The following is a 21,224-nucleotide window of genomic DNA, read 5'->3' as shown; positions in this document are numbered from 1 at the left end:
CAGTTCTTGACGTGGTGCTCTGAAATACCTGGATGACTTGATGCCAACACAAACAATCAAACAAACAAAAGCAGCCTGCCAGTTTCCTCTATGTGAATATAATGGCTCTCACTGTGGTTCGGTGGAATCCAAGAGGCTGAGACACGCAAAGCGTTATTAGATGCCGATTCCAGCATTAGGTGCTCATACCAGACAGCGGGCGTCTCTGCTGCAGTGATAAACACGTGACTCCGGCACCCGACCAGGCCACTGGCACCAACCACACTCGAGGTCACCCCTGGCGATCTAGCGTATTAAACCTGATGTGTTATCATTTGATTCTAATTGTACAAGCGTACCTATGAGGGCAGGAGGAGGTGTCGAGGGGGAGGGGGAGATGGAGTTCCCTACCACAGGGTTTTTTAAAACTTCTTTTCGAGCGACCCACATTTTGTCTGTGATTTTTACCGTGACAAAACAAAATAAACTTAATAATGAAATTGGGGCGCCCAGCTGACCGGTAGCACAGCCGAGATTCAGAGTGAATGATCCGGCTGCACCACCTGGACAGGTCAGGTAACCAAATTCAGCATGGGTATTTAGGTATGTCTGGGTAACTTGGCAAAGGAGACAACGGATTTCAAAACGTACCGTACCGCAGGGCACCGTGCCGTGAAAAAGGGGCGTACGACTGTCATGCCACCCAATTAATTTTTTTGTATTTTGTTTATGCATTTTCTCCCAACTTTTAGCGTGTCCGATTGCATCGTGCTTCCTCTCCACTGACGCCGATCCCCGCTCTGATTGAGGAGAACGAAGCGAACCCACGCCCCCTCCGACACGTGGGCAGCACTGTGTACGTAGAGAGAGACACCCTGATCAGCGCACTCCTTCCACGTCTCTGAGCAGGCGCCATCAATCAGCCAGCAGAGGTCGTAATTGCACCAGTCATGGGAGAGAGACCCCATCCGGATTAGTCCCGCCCATATCTGAACAACAGGCCAATCGTTGTTCATGTGGCCGCTCAGCCTCAGCCGGCAGGCAGAGCCGAGACTCGATACGATGTGTTCGAGATCCCAGCTCTGGTTCCAGCGTGTGTTTTTACCGCTGCGCCACCTGAGCGGCCGTCATGTTGTGTTTTTAACTTTCTGTAGCTTTGTTTAAGTCAGGTGGCGAGTCTAATTGACCAATCGAGAGTCCCTGGTCAAGAAGGGTCACCAAATTTAGCATGGGTATTCAGGTATGTGTGGGTAACTTGGCAAAGGAAACAACGTACCGTACCATAGGGAACTGTGCCATGAAACAGGGGCGTAAGGGTGTCATGCCACCCAAATTTAAACAGCAAATTTTTATTATCAAAGCATTTAAATCAAGTTCTAGTCCAGTTCCAAAAAGAGACCAGTCCAGGACTGGCGTGACCCGGCACGTCCCTTACGGGTGTGTGTGTAAACCTTTGACCACTGATCCATACTGAGCCTCTGATATTTTCATGTTTCATTAAAGATAGTGCTGAGCTGAGCTTAGATCAATAGCGGTGTTGATGCTGAGTGTGAGCCTTGGCCGTGTTCCCTGCGAGCTTCGCTGGCACTCAGACACACTCAGCAGAATTTAGGGGGGTGCGGGGGGGGGGGGGGGGGGGGGTGCGGGTGCAGGGACAAACCACTGGAGCATTTTCACATCAGTAGGTTCAGTTAGTGCTGACTAAGCTCTTTCACTTCCTTCTGTACTTTCACGCATTAGAAAGAGTTGGAGGTTCGAGTGTGGTGTTCATAAATATGGAGAGTGGACTTTCGACCCACGGCAGCAGTTTAGGGAATGCCCTTTCCTGTTTCCCATGCACAAAGCAATGGTAAAATGGTTCGATGTGTTTAGTGTGGAATAACTTGGGTTCTTATGGTTACGCTGCATCAAACGAGCCCGAGATCACTTGTTTAAAAATAGCTTGCTGAATTTGCTGGCCCACACGGAGCACCGAGATATTTTTGGATTGCTGGGTTACTGCCTAACATCGATCGATACCTGACCTGACTAGTGGCTGGATGGACGTGAAGCCCAGCAGTCATGTTTCAAATTCCAGTGAACGGCTTTACGTAATAATCCTTAATAAATGCTTCATCAGGATACACACTGTAGGGGCGATTTAAAACAGCCAATCCACCTTTTGCACGTTTCTGAGACAGGATCAAACCCAGAACCCAAACTTCAGGACCGGTGCTGCACCCACGTTCCTAGCTGCGACATTAACATGTACTGTACATGTACAGTGTATCACAAAAGTGAGTACACCCCTCACATTTCTGCAAATATTTCATTATATCTTTTCATGGGACAACACTATAGACATGAAACTTGGATATAACTTAGAGTAGTCAGTGTACAGCTTGTATAGCAGTGTAGATTTACTGTCTTCTGAAAATAACTCAACACACAGCCATTATTGTCTAAATAGCTGCAACATAAGTGAGTACACCCCACAGTGAACATGTCCAGATTGTGCCCAAATGTGTCGTCGTCCCTCCCTGGTGTCGTGTGTCAAGGTCCCAGGTGTAAATGGGGAGCAGGGCTGTTAAATTTGGTGTTTTGGGTACAATTCTCTCATACTGGCCACTGGATATTCAACATGGCACCTCATGGCAAAGAACTCTCTGAGGATGTGAGAAATAGAATTGTTGCTCTCCACAAAGATGGCCTGGGCTATAAGAAGATTGCTAACACCCTGAAACTGAGCTACAGCATGGTGGCCAAGGTCATACAGCGGTTTTCCAGGACAGGTTCCACTCGGAACAGGCTTCGCCAGGGTCGACCAAAGAAGTCGAGTCCACGTGTTCGGCGTCATATCCAGAGGTCGGCTTTAAAAAATAGACACATGAGTGCTGCCAGCATTGCTGCAGAGGTTGAAGACGTGGGAGGTCAGCCTGTCAGTGCTCAGACCATACGCCGCACACTGCATCAACTCGGTCTGCATGGTCGTCATCCCAGAAGGAAGCTGACGCACAAGAAAGCCAGCAAACAGTTTGCTGAAGACAAGCAGTCCAAGAACATGGATTACTGGAATGCCCTGTGGTCTGACGAGACCAAGATAAACTTGATTGGCTCAGATGGTGTCCAGCATGTGTGGCGGCGCCCTGGTGAGAAGTACCAAGACGACTGTATCTTGCCTACAGTCAAGCATGGTGGTGGTAGCATCATGGTCTTGGGCTGCATGAGTGTTGCTGGCACTGGGGAGCTGCAGTTCATTGAGGGAAACATGAATTCCAACATGTACTGTGACATTCTGAAACAGAGCATGATCCCCTCCCTTCGAAAACTGGGCCTCATGGCAGTTTTCCAACAGGATAACGACCCCAAACACAACCTCCAAGATGACAACTGCCTTGCTGAGGAAGCTGAAGGTAAAGGTGATGGACTAAACCCAATTGAGCATCTGTGGCGCATCCTCAAGTGGAAGGTGGAGGAGTTCAAGGTGTCTAACATCCACCAGCTCCGTGATGTCATCATGGAGGAGTGGAAGAGGATTCCAGTAGCAACCTGTGCAGCTCTGGTGAATTCCATGCCCAGGAGGGTTAAGGCAGTGCTGGATAATAATGGTGGTCACACAAAATATTGACACTTTGGGCACAATTTGGACATGTTCACTGTGGGGTGTACTCACTTATGTTGCAGCTATTTAGACATTAATGGCTGTGTGTTGAGTTATTTTCAGAAGACAGTAAATCTACACTGCTATACAAGCTGTACACTGACTACTCTAAGTTATATCCAAGTTTTATTTCTATAGTGTTGTCCCATGAAAAGATATAATAAAATATTTGCAGAAATGTGAGGGGTGTACTTACTTTTGTGATACACTGTATATTAAATAGATCTATTATTCAGAATGAAATAAAAGTGCATTTTTATCTCAGAAACTGTTGGGCGGGGTCGTAGCTCAGGTGCAGTGAGATCACCTACATGCTGGACGGTCAATCTGAAACAATTCGAATCTACCTGCTTAACAAAGAGAACGATTTCCGTACCCAGGTACCCGCTGGTATAAGGGCGCGTTCACATGAGAAGCGACAAAACCGATTACGCTGACGGCACTTTTGCGATTTCTGTTCACCTGATTAAACTTTGACCCGGTTTGCTGACCTTTTCAAAGCTCCTCCAGTGAGACGGACTGTTTGATACGAGGCGGTAAAAGCGACTCAGGCCGTACGAACAACGCTTAACGTGAACAAAACTTATTTTTTTAAATATATACTGTACATATATTGTTTAAGCATTTTCTCCCTTTTTCTCCCTTTTTCCGAGTCCAATCGCCCGATTGCGTCACGCTTCCTCTCCACCGATGCCGATCCCCGCCCTGATTGAGGAGAACGAATCTAACCCACGCACCCTCCGACACGTGGGCAGCAGCCGTATGCATCTTATCACCTACTCTTTGACGAGTGCAGTGCAGCTCAGCGTTGTGTACGGAGAGACACACCCTGACAGCACTCTTTTCTCATCTCTGTGCAGGCGCCATCAATCAGCCAGCAGAGGTCGTAATTGCATTAGTTAAGAGAGGGACCCCATCCAGCTTGTGGCTGCTCAGCCCAACCGGCAGGCAGAGCCGAGACCCGATACCATGTATTCGAGATCCCAGCTCTGGTGTTCTACTGTGTTTTTTTACCGCTGCGCCACCTGAGCGTCCCAACGTGAACGAAGCTTAGCGTGACTTATTGTAGTAAAACAGCGAGTGAGGAATGTGATTAGTGGAGGAACTTATGAGCAGTAATAATGAAGAGAAGTTTAGTGCTCCTGTCTCCTTCTTTTACTACATTAAACCACGTGAAGCTTTATTCTGAACCAGAAGCGTTTTAGACTCTGGGAGAAGCTGATTCTGATTCTCACCATTTCTCAGAAGCTGGAGCTGTAACACAAGTTTAAAAGTGAAACAGGGAGGAGAATCCAGATAAACACAGATACATGTGGAGCTGTAACCCTGGATCTGCACCTTATTCCACACTGATGCACATTCAGACCAGCAAAACGATGGTTTGCACCAAGGCTCACGGTTTGCCCCTTTTTATATGAACGCGCCCTAATAGTGGGTGCTAAATCGGGACGTTCATTTGAACCCCAACGTAACAGCTTTGGTAGAACGTCTCTCCTGATGTAAACTGAGATAAAACAAAGATGAGATGCAGAGCGGGAGAATCTTCCCTCAGTAGAGTCTGGACCTGTAATCGAATGTAAACTGTTGGTAAGGTGTATGAGATTATAGGAGTGGTGCATTTATCTTCAACCCCAGCAGCAGAGGTCTGTACAGTGATGCTCTCCGGTTCATCACCGTAGTGGTTCGTCTCATCCCTCCCGCTGATCAGAAACACCTCCGCCCAACAGACGGGCGTCTCAGTCTCGACCAAAACTGCACGGTGGCGTCAGCAGACGGACAGCTGACGTTTAATCCGTCGCTCAGGAAGCAGAGAGGAGCTGGTGACTCCTGCAGCATGTTTATTAGTTACTTCAGTGTTTGGGGTGTTTGATCCAGTTCCGTATCATCCACTTCTGTCCTGAACATCGCTGCATGACCAGGCGCAGCCCGAAACTTGCATCCTTGGACATTTCCACCTCCAGACAGCGACCGCTGTCCCTGTTTATAATCGGCCCGTTCTGAAAAACACACCCATCACAAACAACATTATTCTGTACACCTCCATCCATCCATCAACCCACCCACTAATCCATCAACCCATCCACTAATCAATCCATCTATTCATCCATCCATCCATCAACCCACCCACTAATCCATCAACCCACCCACTCATCCATCCACCCACTCATCAACCCACCCACTCATCAATCCATCAACCCACCCACTCATCTATTCATCCGTCCAGTCATCCACCTACCCACCAATCCATCCATCCACCCAGTCTTCCATCAACCAATTCATCCATTCATCCATCTATTCAGTCATAGATCCATCCATCCACTCATCCATCCATCCATTCAACCAGTCTTCCATCAACCAATTCATCCATCCACCCACTCATCTATTCATCCGTCCATCTATTCATCCATCCAGTCATCCACCTACCCACCAATCCATCTATCCACCCAGTCTTCCATCAACCAATTCATCCATTCTTCCATTCATCCATCTATTCAGTCATAGATCCATCCATCCACCCATCTATTCATCCGTCCATCTATTCATCCGTCCAGTCATCCACCTACCCACCAATCCATCCATCCACCCAGTCTTCCATCAACCAATTCATCCATTCATCCATTCATCCACCCATCTATTCAGTCATAGATCCATCCATCCACTCATCCATCCATCCATTCAACCAGTCTTCCATCAACCAATTCATCCATCCACCCACTCATCAATTCATCCACCCATCTATTCATCCATCCATCTATTCATCCATCCATCTATTCATCTGTCCAGTCATCCACCTACCCACCAATCCATCCATCCACCCAGTCTTCCATCAACCAATTCATCCATTCATCCATCTATTCAGTCATAGATCCATCCATCCACTCATCCATCCATCCATTCAACCAGTCATCCATCAACCAATTCATCCATCCATCCATTCATTCACCCATCTATTCAGTCATAGATCCATCCATCCATCCACTCATCCATTCAACCAGTCATCCATCAACCAATCCATCCATCCATCCCCCATCTATTCAGTCATAGATCCATCCATCCACTCATCCATCCATCCATTCAACCAGTCATCCATCAACCAATTCATCCATCCATCCATCCATCCCCCATCTATTCAGTCATAGATCCATCCATCCACTCATCAGTCCATCCATCCAGTCATAGATCCATCCATCTATTCATCCATCCACTCATTCATCCATCCATCTATTCACTCATCCATCCACCCAGTCATCCATCAACCAATTAATCAATCCATTAATCCAGCCATCCATCTTTCCTTCTATTTATCTATCTATCCATCCATTGCCTATTAATGGTGCTTAAACAGTGGAGAGGAGTTAGCATGGGCTGTACTCAACATGTGAGATATAAGAAACTATAAGAGGAATTTATAAACTGATATAACTGAAAGCCCGTTTCCCAGAGCACCATGGTTCACGGGCGGGGTTCATCCCACAGGATAAAACTCATGGCTCTGGATTATTTACTGTACCTGCGTGAAATCCCAGAGTCTCTGTGAGGATCGGGATACGGCCTCACATTTCTTCAAGCTCGGCGTTCGACCCCGCCCGTCATCGATCAGACATTTGGTATCGGGCAGGAACGTGGTTGAGCCCAGGGGTCCTAACTGCAGCAGCCCCTCTGTGGAGTACCGCGCTAGCTGAAATATGTAACGGGAGAAAAAGTGCAGTTACAGAACGGCTGAGGATAGAAGAACACAAATAAAGACGGACGGTTCAGTTAGAGACAGAAAAAGAATCTGAGCGTGATGTTTCTGACAGCACTGAGCTGCTCTTCAGGATTCATCAGTACATTTTATAAACTGAATCCATCACGCAGGAGAACGTTAGATTCTCTCCATATCGATTCTCATCATCGAAACAGCAGGAGCAACAAGACGCACCACATCATCATCAGCAGCAGCAGGACCGTCCCGACACGGCACCCATCCAGACGCCATCTTATCAGTTTACATTAAGGATCATACGTCCATCATTACTGCATTACACTCCATTTCTCCTGATTTTAGCGTAACCCGATTCGGTAACCCGTGCGGAGTCCCCTTCTTTTTCATCCACTTCTGCACAGACACATCGTGCTGCTAACCAGGGTCCTTATACAGCGTTTGAAGACCCCGCCCATTTATTAGTCCGGTCTTTTCCCGACAGAGACCTGATGGCCAATTTTGTCTGCTGCAGGCACTGCCAAGTGTGCCTGCTAGAGGGCGCCCACTCGACCGGCGCATTACGCTCTTAACAGAGCAGAACGTTGTGTGGGTGCTGCATAGCAACACAGGCGGAAGGACGACGGCTTAAACAGTGTTGCTCAGCACTGGTGTAAGTGCGACCTCTGCTGACCGGTCTAGACGCCTGCATGGAGGGCAGTGACTCAATACTGCGCTCTGTTTGATCTCGACCCAACAGGTGAAATGAAGTGATCGGCGGCTGTGCATGCGTCAGAGGGGGCGCGTGCCGGCCTCAGCCCTCAGTCCAGTACCTTCACCACTGACTAGTAATCAGAAGGTTGCTGGTTCAAGCCCCACCACCACCAGGTTGTCACTGTTGGGCCCCTGAGCAAGGTCCTTAAGCCTCAATTGTTTAGACTGTGTACTGTCACAAGTGTAAGAAGGTCCTGGGTACGATCCCCAGGCGGGGCGGTCTGAGTCCTTTCTGTGTGGAGTTTGCATGTTCTCCCCGTGTCCGTGTGAGTTTCCTCCCACAGTCCAAAGATGTGCAAGTGAAATGAACTGGAGATACAAAATCATCCATGACTGTGTCTGATATTGACATTTTTAGCATTTATCCAAAGCAACTTACAATATGGTGACAGTATACAGTCCAAGCAATTGAGTGTTAAGGGCCTTGCTCAAGGGCCCAACAGTGACAACCTTGAACCAGGGACCTTTTGATTACTAGTCCAGTACTCTAACCACTAAGCTACAACTGCCTATCAAACCTGAACTGATGAATCTTGTGTAAGCAGTAGCTACCTGTCGTCTCACGAATAAAACCAAAGTGTAAAACATGACGTTAAAATCCTAATAAATAAATAAATAAATAAATAAATAAATAAATTTGGAGAAACGCTGACCCCTCGCACTCGCAGTGTAGACGGAGTCCATTAAGATAGATATAGAAACGACGGCTCTGTGTGATGCTCAATAATTCAGCTGAAAGACAATATTTGGATATTAGATGGCGAGGTCAGGTGACAGTCAGAGGAGACCTTAAGCTCATCCCATTGTGTGGCCGACAGAATGAAACGATCGCTCGGAGCAAATCGACGTAAACGCCAGAACAAAAGCACCTGTAGATAATTGATTAGCCGTGAAATCTATCTGCTGGCGCGTGGACAGACTACGCTCTTCGTATAGAGCGGCTCGATCGAACAGCGGCGGCACGTTTATTTGTCCCGGTGCGTGATGGAGGGGATGACGTGATCGGGACACTCTTATCGCTCTGGAAGGTTTAATCCTGCAACAATGATGCGCTGGTTATTCATCCCAGTTATTACGTCTCCACGTCTGATCATCCAGACCAGAATATTAATTTTAATAACCTTATTACCAGTGAAAAGAGAAAAGGTTTATTGAATTATACTGTATATAGCCTAGTGACAAGAGCTCACTAAAGTCCAGCCCCAGCCTGTAGCGCCAGTAGTTAGTGTTCCAAAAATAAGAATTTCCACTTATAATTAAGTCCCCGCAGAACCTTGATGTTCTATTGTTGCAAAGGCGGTATACGATATACACGGTATACACAATTCATCAACTGAGGGTTAAGAGCTGTAGTAACTAACAGTGGTGGGGTGTGAACCTGTGACTTTCTCGTTACCCCTCCAGTTTTTAGCTGGAAATGTTCCACCTTTGTGGCTCAGATATTAAAAACATCCAGGACGAAAACGCAAAATAACTGCAGTTTCTCTCTTTTCTTTCTCCCTCAGATTGATGTACATAATAATAATAAGATGTTTTTTTTCTCTTTATTTCTCCTGATTTATCGTAGTCAGTTTATCTTCCGCTGCTGGTGGATCCCTGATTACAGTCGAGGTGAAGGTATACCGCTGCTCACGCCTCCTCTGACCTGCGCACAGTCCTTTCTTTTACCTCTCTATCTGCTAATCAGGATGCCTACACGGCGTTTGAACACCCCACCCACATAGTCTGGTTATCCCGCCCTTGCAGAAACGTGTCTGCTGCAGGCACTGCCATTAATGCCCGCTAGATGGTGCCCAGCTGACCGCTGACCTTAAGCGAGGTCCTTAACCTTATATCTGTATATGTATATATGACAAATAAAGGCTTTCCATTCTAATCAGTGGGTCAGTCCTGTGCCAGAGGGCAGACACACACACACACTCACACACTTAGGACAATTTTACTAGCTCCATTTGGTCTGACTGCACGTCTACAGACTTGTGGAAGGACAATGCAGGAGGAAACCTGCACAGACACGGGGAGAACATGCAAACTCCACACAGAATTGACCCAGGAAATAGAGCACAGGAGGTAGAGCCTCTTACTGTGAGGCAACAGCGCTATCAACCCTGACACCCTTTTAATACATTCATCCTAGATTAAACAGGATAAGATAAGACACGTGTGTATCTACCCAGCAGTGGCTGAGACGTCTACATTTAAGTGAACGCGCTTCATTCTTTTCATCCTGTCTGACCAAATACTTTCGATCTGATTCGATTACTGGACCAAAGTGCTTTTTAAACACAAATCTGAGTGGACAGACATCTTACCTGAGACGACATGCCATGACAGGGGTAGAGGATTGCTCTATTATCATCTTCTGATCCCTGATCCAGGCAATAACCGCTCGCTTTACTGTTCCTCACCTACACACACACACACACACACACAGATTAAAACAGACACTCAGACTCACTTTCAGAATCACTTTTACACTAAAATAATTCCATCAGGGTTTTCCTGCCCTGGGTAATTTGAGACCGGACTCATCTGGTCCGCTGATGGGGGTCAGGGTGGCAGTGGGCTGCATAGATCAGCCTAGATTTCTCCAGCCCTGGCCTTGTGTTGTGTTGCAGCTCCCCCGTGGATCTCCAGACGTTCTGAGGGGGTCCTGAGTTTGCCCTGTAGGGTCTGTTTTTGGGATGTGGCTGAAAAAGCCGAACCCCGCCCTGACCCAGGAGATCGAAGCTAACCCGTATCCCCTCCGAAACATGGGCAGCAGCCGGATGCATTTCTGCCACCCGCACACTGATGAGTGTGGCGCCACCTAGCGTTGCATGCGGAGAGACACACCCTAAGGGCGCTCCTCCTCATCTCTGCGCAGGCGCCTCTGATCAGTCGGCAGAGGTCGTAATCGCATTCTGACAGAGAGAGACCCGCATCCGGTTCTTTGTCCCGCCCCCTAACTGAGCAATCGGCCAATCGTTGCTCATACAGCCGCTCAGCCTCGAACCGGGGAGGCAGAGCTGGACTCGATACCACGTACTCAGAATCCAGCTCTGGTTGCAGCGTGTCTTTTTTACCGCTGCGCCACCTGAGCGGCTGCTGGCCGATTGATGGCGTCTGCACAGAGTCGAGGAATAATGCTGATCAGGGTGTGGCTCTCTGTACACAAAGCTGATCCGCATATGATCCAGCCGGGTACTGCACACGTGTCGGAGGGCGGGTGTGTCGGTTTAGTCTCCCAGTCCAGTAGAGAGGAAGCATAACGCAACTGGGTAAAAAAAAGCTCGTGGACGCAGACCAGTGAACCAGTGAGCATCCTTGTGAGACCTTCACACACTTAAATGTGGAAGTTGTGCCAAATGACTAAGCTTCCAGTTCTTCTATGATGGGAATTGAGCCCAGAGACCTGAAGGAACCGTAAATCTGCTGCTTGTTTAGGAAGTCTCGTCCAGGAACGTATCTCCTGATGTTCCACCACAGTGAGCTATAGTGACTGCACAGTAATAATTGGGAGGTACTCGGTTATAGTGTCCTGCTTTACTGTATCTGAGTGTGTGTGTGTGAGGGAGTGTGTGAGGGAGTGTGTGAGGGAGTGTGTTGACACAAACAGGAACATAGGAAGATGTTTTAAGTGGGCCCACACACACACACACACACACACACACACACACACACTGGAAACTGCATGGCAGCAGCATTATCAGCAAAAGTATGAGCTGCTGTTCCAGGTGCTGAACAACGTCACCCTCAGTGCACAGGGTTGTTCAGCTGTAATAAAGCTTCCAAAAAGTGACGTTATATCCAATCTGTGCAGAAGGTTTCAGGTACACGTGCATTATAACCAGGTGTTATGGCATCTTTAGGATCACAGAGCTGAGCAGCAAAGTGTGGATTGAAGTGTGTGATCCAGCATCATTAACGTTCCGGTGCCGAATGCCGACGTTCTCACCTCCCCGTACGTGATGGTGTCGTTGTAGATCCTCATTTCTGGATAGACGTGCTGAAGATACCAGCGGAAACTCTTACACTTCAGTCGGTTCCTCAGAGCCACTCGCTCAGAGACGTCGCCGAAATCCACGCCAGGGTTCTGAAACACGTTCAGGAACGTTCGTTATCATCATCATCATTGGCGATAACACACGACCTCGAGTGTTCTAGTGCTTTTATACAACAGTTTTTACAAAAAAAAGAAAGAAAATAAATCAAAGAAGCCCCGAATTTCATAATAAATATGCTTTAATATTGACAAAACCTTCCGCCAAAAAGTAGTTCCACAACCAATATAAAGTTTAACACTACAGAGCAGACATCACAAGTTTCAAAAAGTCATTTCAGGGAGGTAAGAACAACAAGAAGAAAAAGGCAAGAACCTCCGAAGGAAAAAAAAAACCCTCTCACACACACCAAAGGATTATGGGTGAGAACAGAACTCCTAGGAGCTGCTAACTGGGCTATTAAGCTAACTGTTCGCGTTACAAACACATTCATGTTCCCTACACAGTGCACTAGATTGTGTATCAGATAACGCATTCATGTTCCCTACATAGTGCACTAGATTGTGTATCAGATAACGCATTCATGTTCCCTACATAGTGCACTAGATTGTGTATCAGATAACGCATTCATGTTCCCTACATAGTGCACTAGATTGTGTATCAGATAACACATTCATGTTCCCTACACAGTGCACTAGATTGTGTATCAGATAACACATTCATGTTCCCTACATAGTGCACTAGATTGTGTATCAGATAACGCATTCATGTTCCCTACATAGTGCACTAGATTGTGTATCAGATAACGCATTCATGTTCCCTACATAGTGCACTAGATTGTGTATCAGATAACGCATTCATGTTCCCTACATAGTGCACTAGATTGTGTATCAGATAACACATTCATGTTCCCTACATAGTGCACTAGATTGTGTATCAGATAACGCATTCATGTTCCCTACATAGTGCACTAGATTGTATATCAGATAACACATTCATGTTCCCTACACAGTGCACTAGATTGTGTATCAGATAACACATTCATGTTCCCTACATAGTGCACTAGATTGTGTATCAGATAACGCATTCATGTTCCCTACATAGTGCACTAGATTGTGTATCAGATAACGCATTCATGTTCCCTACATAGTGCACTAGATTGTGTATCAGATAACGCATTCATGTTCCCTACATAGTGCACTAGATTGTGTATCAGATAACACATTCATGTTCCCTACATAGTGCACTAGATTGTGTATCAGATAACGCATTCATGTTCCCTACATAGTGCACTAGATTGTGTATCAGATAACGCATTCATGTTCCCTACATAGTGCACTAGATTGTGTATCAGATAACGCATTCATGTTCCCTACATAGTGCACTAGATTGTGTATCAGATAACGCATTCATGTTCCCTACATAGTGCACTAGATTGTGTATCAGATAACACATTCATGTTCCCTACACAGTGCACTAGATTGTGTATCAGATAACACATTCATGTTCCCTACATAGTGCACTAGATTGTGTATCAGATAACGCATTAATGTTCCCTACATAGTGCACTAGATTGTGTATCAGATAACACATTCATGTTCCCTACATAGTGCACTAGATTGTGTATCAGATAACGCATTCATGTTCCCTACATAGTGCACTAGATTGTGTATCAGATAACGCATTCATGTTCCCTACATAGTGCACTAGATTGTGTATCAGATAACGCATTCATGTTCCCTACATAGTGCACTAGATTGTGTATCAGATAACGCATTCATGTTCCCTACATAGTGCACTAGATTGTGTATCAGATAACGCATTCATGTTCCCTACATAGTGCACTAGATTGTGTATCAGATAACACATTCATGTTCCCTACACAGTGCACTAGATTGTGTATCAGATAACACATTCATGTTCCCTACATAGTGCACTAGATTGTGTATCAGATAACGCATTCATGTTCCCTACATAGTGCACTAGATTGTGTATCAGATAACGCATTCATGTTCCCTACATAGTGCACTAGATTGTGTATCAGATAACGCATTCATGTTCCCTACATAGTGCACTAGATTGTGTATCAGATAACACATTCATGTTCCCTACATAGTGCACTAGATTGTGTATCAGATAACGCATTCATGTTCCCTACATAGTGCACTAGATTGTGTATCAGATAACGCATTCATGTTCCCTACATAGTGCACTAGATTGTGTATCAGATAACGCATTCATGTTCCCTACATAGTGCACTAGATTGTGTATCAGATAACGCATTCATGTTCCCTACATAGTGCACTAGATTGTGTATCAGATAACACATTCATGTTCCCTACACAGTGCACTAGATTGTGTATCAGATAACACATTCATGTTCCCTACATAGTGCACTAGATTGTGTATCAGATAACGCATTAATGTTCCCTACATAGTGCACTAGATTGTGTATCAGATAACACATTCATGTTCCCTACATAGTGCACTAGATTGTGTATCAGATAACGCATTCATGTTCCCTACATAGTGCACTAGATTGTGTATCAGATAACGCATTCATGTTCCCTACATAGTGCACTAGATTGTGTATCAGATAACGCATTCATGTTCCCTACATAGTGCACTAGATTGTGTATCAGATAACGCATTCATGTTCCCTACATAGTGCACTAGATTGTGTATCAGATAACACATTCATGTTCCCTACACAGTGCACTAGATTGTGTATCAGATAACACATTCATGTTCCCTACATAGTGCACTAGATTGTGTATCAGATAACGCATTAATGTTCCCTACATAGTGCACTAGATTGTGTATCAGATAACACATTCATGTTCCCTACATAGTGCACTAGATTGTGTATCAGATAACGCATTCATGTTCCCTACATAGTGCACTAGATTGTGTATCAGATAACACATTCATGTTCCCTACATAGTGCACTAGATTGTGTATCAGATAACGCATTAATGTTCCCTACACAGTGCACTAGATTGTGTATCAGATAACACATTCATGTTCCCTACATAGTGCACTAGATTGTGTATCAGATAACACATTCATGTTCCCTACATAGTGCACTAGATTGTATATCAGATAACGCATTAATGTTCCCTACACAGTGCACTAGATTGTGTATCAGATAACACATTCATGTTCCCTACATAGTGCACTAGATTGTGTATCAGATAACACATTCATGTTCCCTACATAGTGCACTAGATTGTGTATCAGATAACGCATTCATGTTCCCTACATAGTGCACTAGATTGTGTATCAGATAACACATTCATGTTCCCTACATAGTGCACTAGATTGTGTATCAGATAACGCATTCATGTTCCCTACATAGTGCACTAGATTGTGTATCAGATAACACATTCATGTTCCCTACATAGTGCACTAGATTGTATATCAGATAACGCATTAATGTTCCCTACACAGTGCACTAGATTGTGTATCAGATAACACATTCATGTTCCCTACATAGTGCACTAGATTGTATATCAGATAACGCATTAATGTTCCCTACATAGTGCACTAGATTGTATATCAGATAACGCATTAATGTTCCCTACACAGTGCACTAGATTGTGTATCAGATAACACATTCATGTTCCCTACATAGTGCACTAGATTGTATATCAGATAACGCATTAATGTTCCCTACATAGTGCACTAGATTGTATATCAGATAACGCATTAATGTTCCCTACACAGTGCACTAGATTGTGTATCAGATAACACATTCATGTTCCCTACACAGTGCACTAGATTGTATATCAGATAACGCATTAATGTTCCCTACATAGTGCACTAGATTGTATATCAGATAACACATTCATGTTCCCTACATAGTGCACTAGATTGTATATCAGATAACGCATTAATGTTCCCTACACAGTGCACTAGATTGTGTATCAGATAACACATTCATGTTCCCTACATAGTGCACTAAATTGTATATCAGATAACGGATTTAAAACGCGATCGGGAATAAAGTCGGTGTCGCCTGCGTGAGCGTTTGTTTGCATGAAGCTCGTCGTTACTGGCAACGCGTCAGCGGAGTAATACAGTTGTGGTGTGAAAAGGCCGTGCCGTTATCACCAATATCAGCACAGTTAGAACGCTTCTCAACCAATCAGATTGTACGGTCGGAACTAACTGTTATATAATGTGTAATATCTCTTTCTCTTGTTTTATCTGCAGAGCTGGGTCACTGGATGGTGGATCGAGTAGCTGGCAATAGTGACAATCCAGCTCTTCTTCATTCTGTTTCTGTGTTTCCTGTCTTGCTTTGAGTTTGCTGAGGTTTTAGTGATTGTACCCCTGTGGGGCGATGATGGTTTGTCATTATTCGTTTTCTTTTTTTTCCTAACGCATTTTTCTCCCCATTTTTTCCTCCCGACTTAGCGACTCAATCTGTCTTCCGCTGCTGAGAGATACCCGATTACATCTGAGGAGAGCACGTCGCTGTACACGCCTCTTCCGACGCGTGCACAGCCCTCCTCTCTTCCGCCAATCAGGGTCCTCACACAGCGTATGAAGACCCGCCCACCCGCACATAGTCCGGCCCCCCACCCTGCAGATACGGTGGCCAAGTAGTATCTGCTGCAGGCACTGCCAATTATGCCCGCCAGATGGCGCCCAGCCGACCGGAGGCAACACCGAGTTCCGAACCGAGGAGTTCAGAATCTCGGTGCTGGTGTGCTACGTACGGAGCCCTGACCTCCACCCACCCTACCAAGACTTGAGACTTCTCATCCACTTCTCAACTAAACGGGCACAAATTCCCACACCATATTAAAGCCCATGGTTTTGGAGTAGGATGTCCAACAAAGCTTCTGATTAGGTGTCCACATACTTTTGGTCAGAAACGTCCCCCGTATGTAGCTGGAGGGATGAATGACAGAAAGAAATTTTTTTAGAGAGTTTATTCTTCGGGCCGTCAGTCAGCTAGGACCCTCGCTGCATGGTCCTTCATTAGCTTTGATGCTATACGGCTCATCAGCTCTTTAATTACGGGTGTTAGTATTAGCAGCTCCCATTAGCTCAGCAGAGGATTATGGGATTCATGGAATCATTCTTACGCTCCGCCGCCCTTTCGATTCCGGACACACATTAATTATTAATATTATGATCAGTCATAATTACAGGGTCATAATTCACTGCAGTGGGGTTTAATTATGGATGTGTCTCAATTGTGATCTGCAGTCGCAGTAGCACTCACGTTCATGGGGATGTTCCAGGCCATGTAGACGTGGGATTTGAACTCGTCCATCCAGACCTCGGCGGCTCTCAGCGCGTTGCGTTTGGCGTAGTAGTCGATGTCGTTGTTGTACGGCTTCTTGGTGCGTTCGATATGAGCGACCCGGGCGCACGGCAACACCTCCATACTGCCCCCACACTGCCACACCTACAGAAACATGAAATCTCTGTGTCAGCGTTCGGGGTAGGAATGCAGGTTCAGTCGTAACATGGAGAAATCAGAGCCGGTCTCAAGGGCCCGACAGTAGCAGCTTAAAAAAAGACCAGGATTTGAAGCCTCAGTCTTCAGATGATCACAGATTCCACTCAGCCACTCAGCGGTGGATATGGTGGCCCCTTTAGGATTTAGGGCTAGGACAAGACAAGAGGGGTCGGACACACACGCAGAGACGTTTAAACTAGGTTTAATAATAACCAAGGACACGACGAGATTATACAACACAGGCTAGAACAAGACATACATACACATGAGCTATGCTAATGCTACCACTAATCTAAACATGCTAAACAGGAACCTAACCCCTAAGCTGTGCTAACACAGGCTAACAAAGAACATTGACTGATTAACAAGAGGCATAGTCATGCGCTGGGGATAAACCAGAATAGTCTCCGTTGTAGGATTGTAACGTGGTGTTTGACACTGTGGTTACAGTCATGACAGGAACGGTTGTTACTCACCACACAAGATTCATCGGTTCACAAGTCATGCACAATTTCGTATCTCCAATTCACCTCACTTGCATGTTTTTGGACTGTGGGAGGAAACCGGAGCACCCGGAGTAAACCCACACAGACATGACAGCGCTACCCACTTAGCCACCTTGCCGCCCTGACATTTTAGTAATTGTATAATTATGCGATGTGGCTTTATGCTAGATGGACCTGATGAAACACCCAGTGAGCGGATGTATAAAGTCTTTTAAAGCCTTTTCGTCAGTGCCGCCACCTTCAAGCCATAAAACAAAGCAGGTCTCACAAAATCTGTACATAATTCTTAAACATTTCAGTGTGGATTAAACATCAGAATCACAAGAAATGAAAGATAAAGTGAAAATGGAGAAAGAGGAAAAATATTTGGCGTTTATTAGGAGCTGCACTGATGTGAGTTGCTGCTTTGACGATGAGAATTGTGGTATTATTGAAATATACTTCAATTTTACTTTTTATAATAAATGTCAACCAAGTGAAGTCTTTTGTACCCCAGGCAGTCAGACTGTTTAACACCACACACCGACGGGGTCGTTAAACCCAGTCAACAAACTCAAACACACACTTGTACCGCCATTTCCAAGACTACATACTCCTGCCTGATTGTTACGTTCTTGTATTCATACCTGTATGTATATATCTATACTATATTATTATATTATTATCTATTTATATATTGCTACTATTATCATCATCATCATCCGTATATTACCACTATTATACTTATCCATACCTATGTCTGATATATTTTATATCTGATACACAGTCTATATTCATATTCTATATATATATATACCCATAACCGATAACTATAACAATACATTGTATATACAGTATTTATAACTATAACAATATCCTTATATAGACCATATGCTGTATAAATGCACCTTATTTACTTACTTTATTTTGTATTTGTATTAGTTTCTCTTCTTTTGCTTGTTAAACTACTGGAGACCAATAATTTCCTTCGGGATAAATAAAGTATGTATGTATGTGTCTGTCAGACACAGACAATTTTGTATTACCTGTTATCATGACTGCATGTCTTTGGACTGTGGGACATGGGGAGATCATGCAAACTCCATACAGAAAGGACCCAGACTGCTTGACCTGGAAATCAAACCCAGGGCTTTCTTGCTGTGGGGTGACAGTGCTACCCACCGAGCCACCGCGTTGCCCGGTGCTGACTTCTAAGTACAGCAATTCTGTCTGCGTTCTTTACATCCTAATTACATAAAAGCCTTAATCTTGAGATCTCTGGAGAGCTTGAGTACGAAGCTCAGCTGTGCTATCGACCGTTATGATCAGCAGTGTCTGAGGGAAACATGGTCAAACGGGTTTCCTATTGCTGGCTGGTCAAAGCAAAGCGCCTTTAAAAAGATGAACTGTGTGATATGACGAGATAAAAGTGACCCGGACAGAACGAAACACGCTTAACGTGAAAAATAAAGCGTGAAGCTTTTTCAATTCCCCGAGCTGCATAAACACACGAGAAGTAAATCCAGTTAAACACAGGTACACGTGGTATTTTAGACTGGATCTGATGTTTATTTCACACAGATGTTTGTTCATGTCGTGGAACTTTAATGATGTTTTATCGCTCGAGACGAGCGCTGAGTAAATCGGTTATTTGTGCCGAGAGTCGCGTTGAAACCGAAGCACAAAACGCTTCTTACATCAGTGAACTAAAGAAAACAACAACTGAGACAAACACGTCACGTCTTCTCATCACCGATTGTTAGATCGCTGCTTTTTACATAAAAACAAACATCTGTAACAGCAGCACAAATGCTCTCACATAATCCACACACTCCACCATGTTATTACTGCTCTTAACTTTGGTTAGGTAACGCCCACCGCTGATGACGCTGCCTGGTTCTCAAAAACTGGTGGAAACGCGCGTCGGTTCTCTACAGAACACCGAGGTTCAGAGAAACCCGAACGGAACCGGTTCAAGAACCAGAACCATGATTTTTTGGTGGAAAAGGGGTATCAGTGTGTGAACAGGCACTAAAGTCGAGCTCGTGTTGTTTTCATTAACGTCGAGCAGTTAGTGGAGTGTATAAAGCGCTCATATTGATCTGCTCCGCTGATGGATTAGGCTTTAGAGAAATCGTCCTTCCAGCGTTAGCCTCCACGCTAAACACAATTTGAATCCCATTCCCTCCTGACATGCTGTTTTTCTTGCTGGATCAAAAAGTGATGAGACTTTAAAAAGCCAATTAAAGGATTTCAGTGTCGATTTAATGTGGTATTAAACTGAGTGTGTTTGAAATGGCATTCCAAAGACAGTTTATTTAATAATTTATTTATTTTTTTTGCTTTGAATAATCGATTAAAACATTCTTGTTAAACATGTATCAAGGCCTGTTTGAAAATATTAAGTCTAGGTTTTGGAACAGACCCTGTGTGGGCGCCCAGCCGCTCGATAAAGCCGTGTATGTAAACTATAATCCCTCTGATGTACATGAATAGGAGCAGATTCATATCAGATCTTTTTGCTAAACTGCCCTGAGAAGGAAATAAAGACGTGAAGAGGCAGGAGTGATGATCGCGAGCGCTCCAGGCACTTACACCGTTCCTCAGGACGTGTGAGCTGCAGTACCGTGGGTATCGATCCATGATAATGAGCTCTTTTACAGCTGTTACAGTAGAACTCTATGTGCTGTAGGATATTGACTGAAGATGGTATTTAGACGGCCCGTGGTCACATGTCTGTCTGAACACGTGTAAGGTCACTAGCCCTCGCTGCAGAGAAAATGTTTTCATGCCTGACCCCTGCGAAAGGGGAAATGAACACATCTGGATCATTGTGAAGAGGTTTCTGTGCTCTGTTCTGGTATTTAACACACGTTAAACTTTAGACCTGCAGCAGGTGAACCTTCTTAATGTCGTTCGTTTCTCATTAACGTCCATAATGGCTCCGTCCAAAACACAGAAGTCATGTCGCATCATAGAGCCTACTCTAACGAGACCACTAGAGGTGTAATTCGTATAGTTTTTTACCCATAATCCATTTCAGAAGCTGACTCCAAACCCAGTGAACACTCACTTTCCTAACAGCCTATCCCAGCTTTTCAATGGGCGCAAGGCACACAGTAACACCCTGGACGGGTTGCCAGTCCATCACATGGCACACACACACACATTCACCTACAGGGCAATTCAGCGTCTCCATTTAACC

The 21,224-nt window shown here is 45.0% G+C and overlaps 1 protein-coding gene across 2 annotated transcripts in view; it reads right to left on the bottom strand.

Annotated features, from left to right (window-relative positions):
* Positions 1–3,788: 3,788 nt before the first annotated feature.
* The window catches only part of galnt9 (polypeptide N-acetylgalactosaminyltransferase 9), a 70,310-nt gene continuing 52,874 nt past the window's right edge, over positions 3,789–21,224 (bottom strand). For both annotated transcript variants that reach the window (XM_063017640.1, XM_063017641.1), the window contains exons 9-13: positions 17,295–17,480; positions 12,013–12,150; positions 10,388–10,483; positions 7,131–7,298; positions 3,789–5,616 (exon numbers count right to left, since the gene is read on the bottom strand). In XM_063017640.1, the coding sequence (XP_062873710.1) occupies positions 5,470–5,616; positions 7,131–7,298; positions 10,388–10,483; positions 12,013–12,150; positions 17,295–17,480 (735 nt within the window). In that variant the 3' untranslated portion in view covers positions 3,789–5,469. The remainder of the gene's footprint in view (positions 5,617–7,130; positions 7,299–10,387; positions 10,484–12,012; positions 12,151–17,294; positions 17,481–21,224) is intronic.

The sequence above is a fragment of the Trichomycterus rosablanca genome, chromosome 21 (assembly GCF_030014385.1).
Source record: "Trichomycterus rosablanca isolate fTriRos1 chromosome 21, fTriRos1.hap1, whole genome shotgun sequence".
Taxonomy (NCBI): Eukaryota; Metazoa; Chordata; class Actinopteri; order Siluriformes; family Trichomycteridae; genus Trichomycterus; species Trichomycterus rosablanca.
The sequence above is the reverse complement of the archived record's forward strand: the minus strand, read 5'-3'. Positions and strand labels throughout refer to the sequence as shown.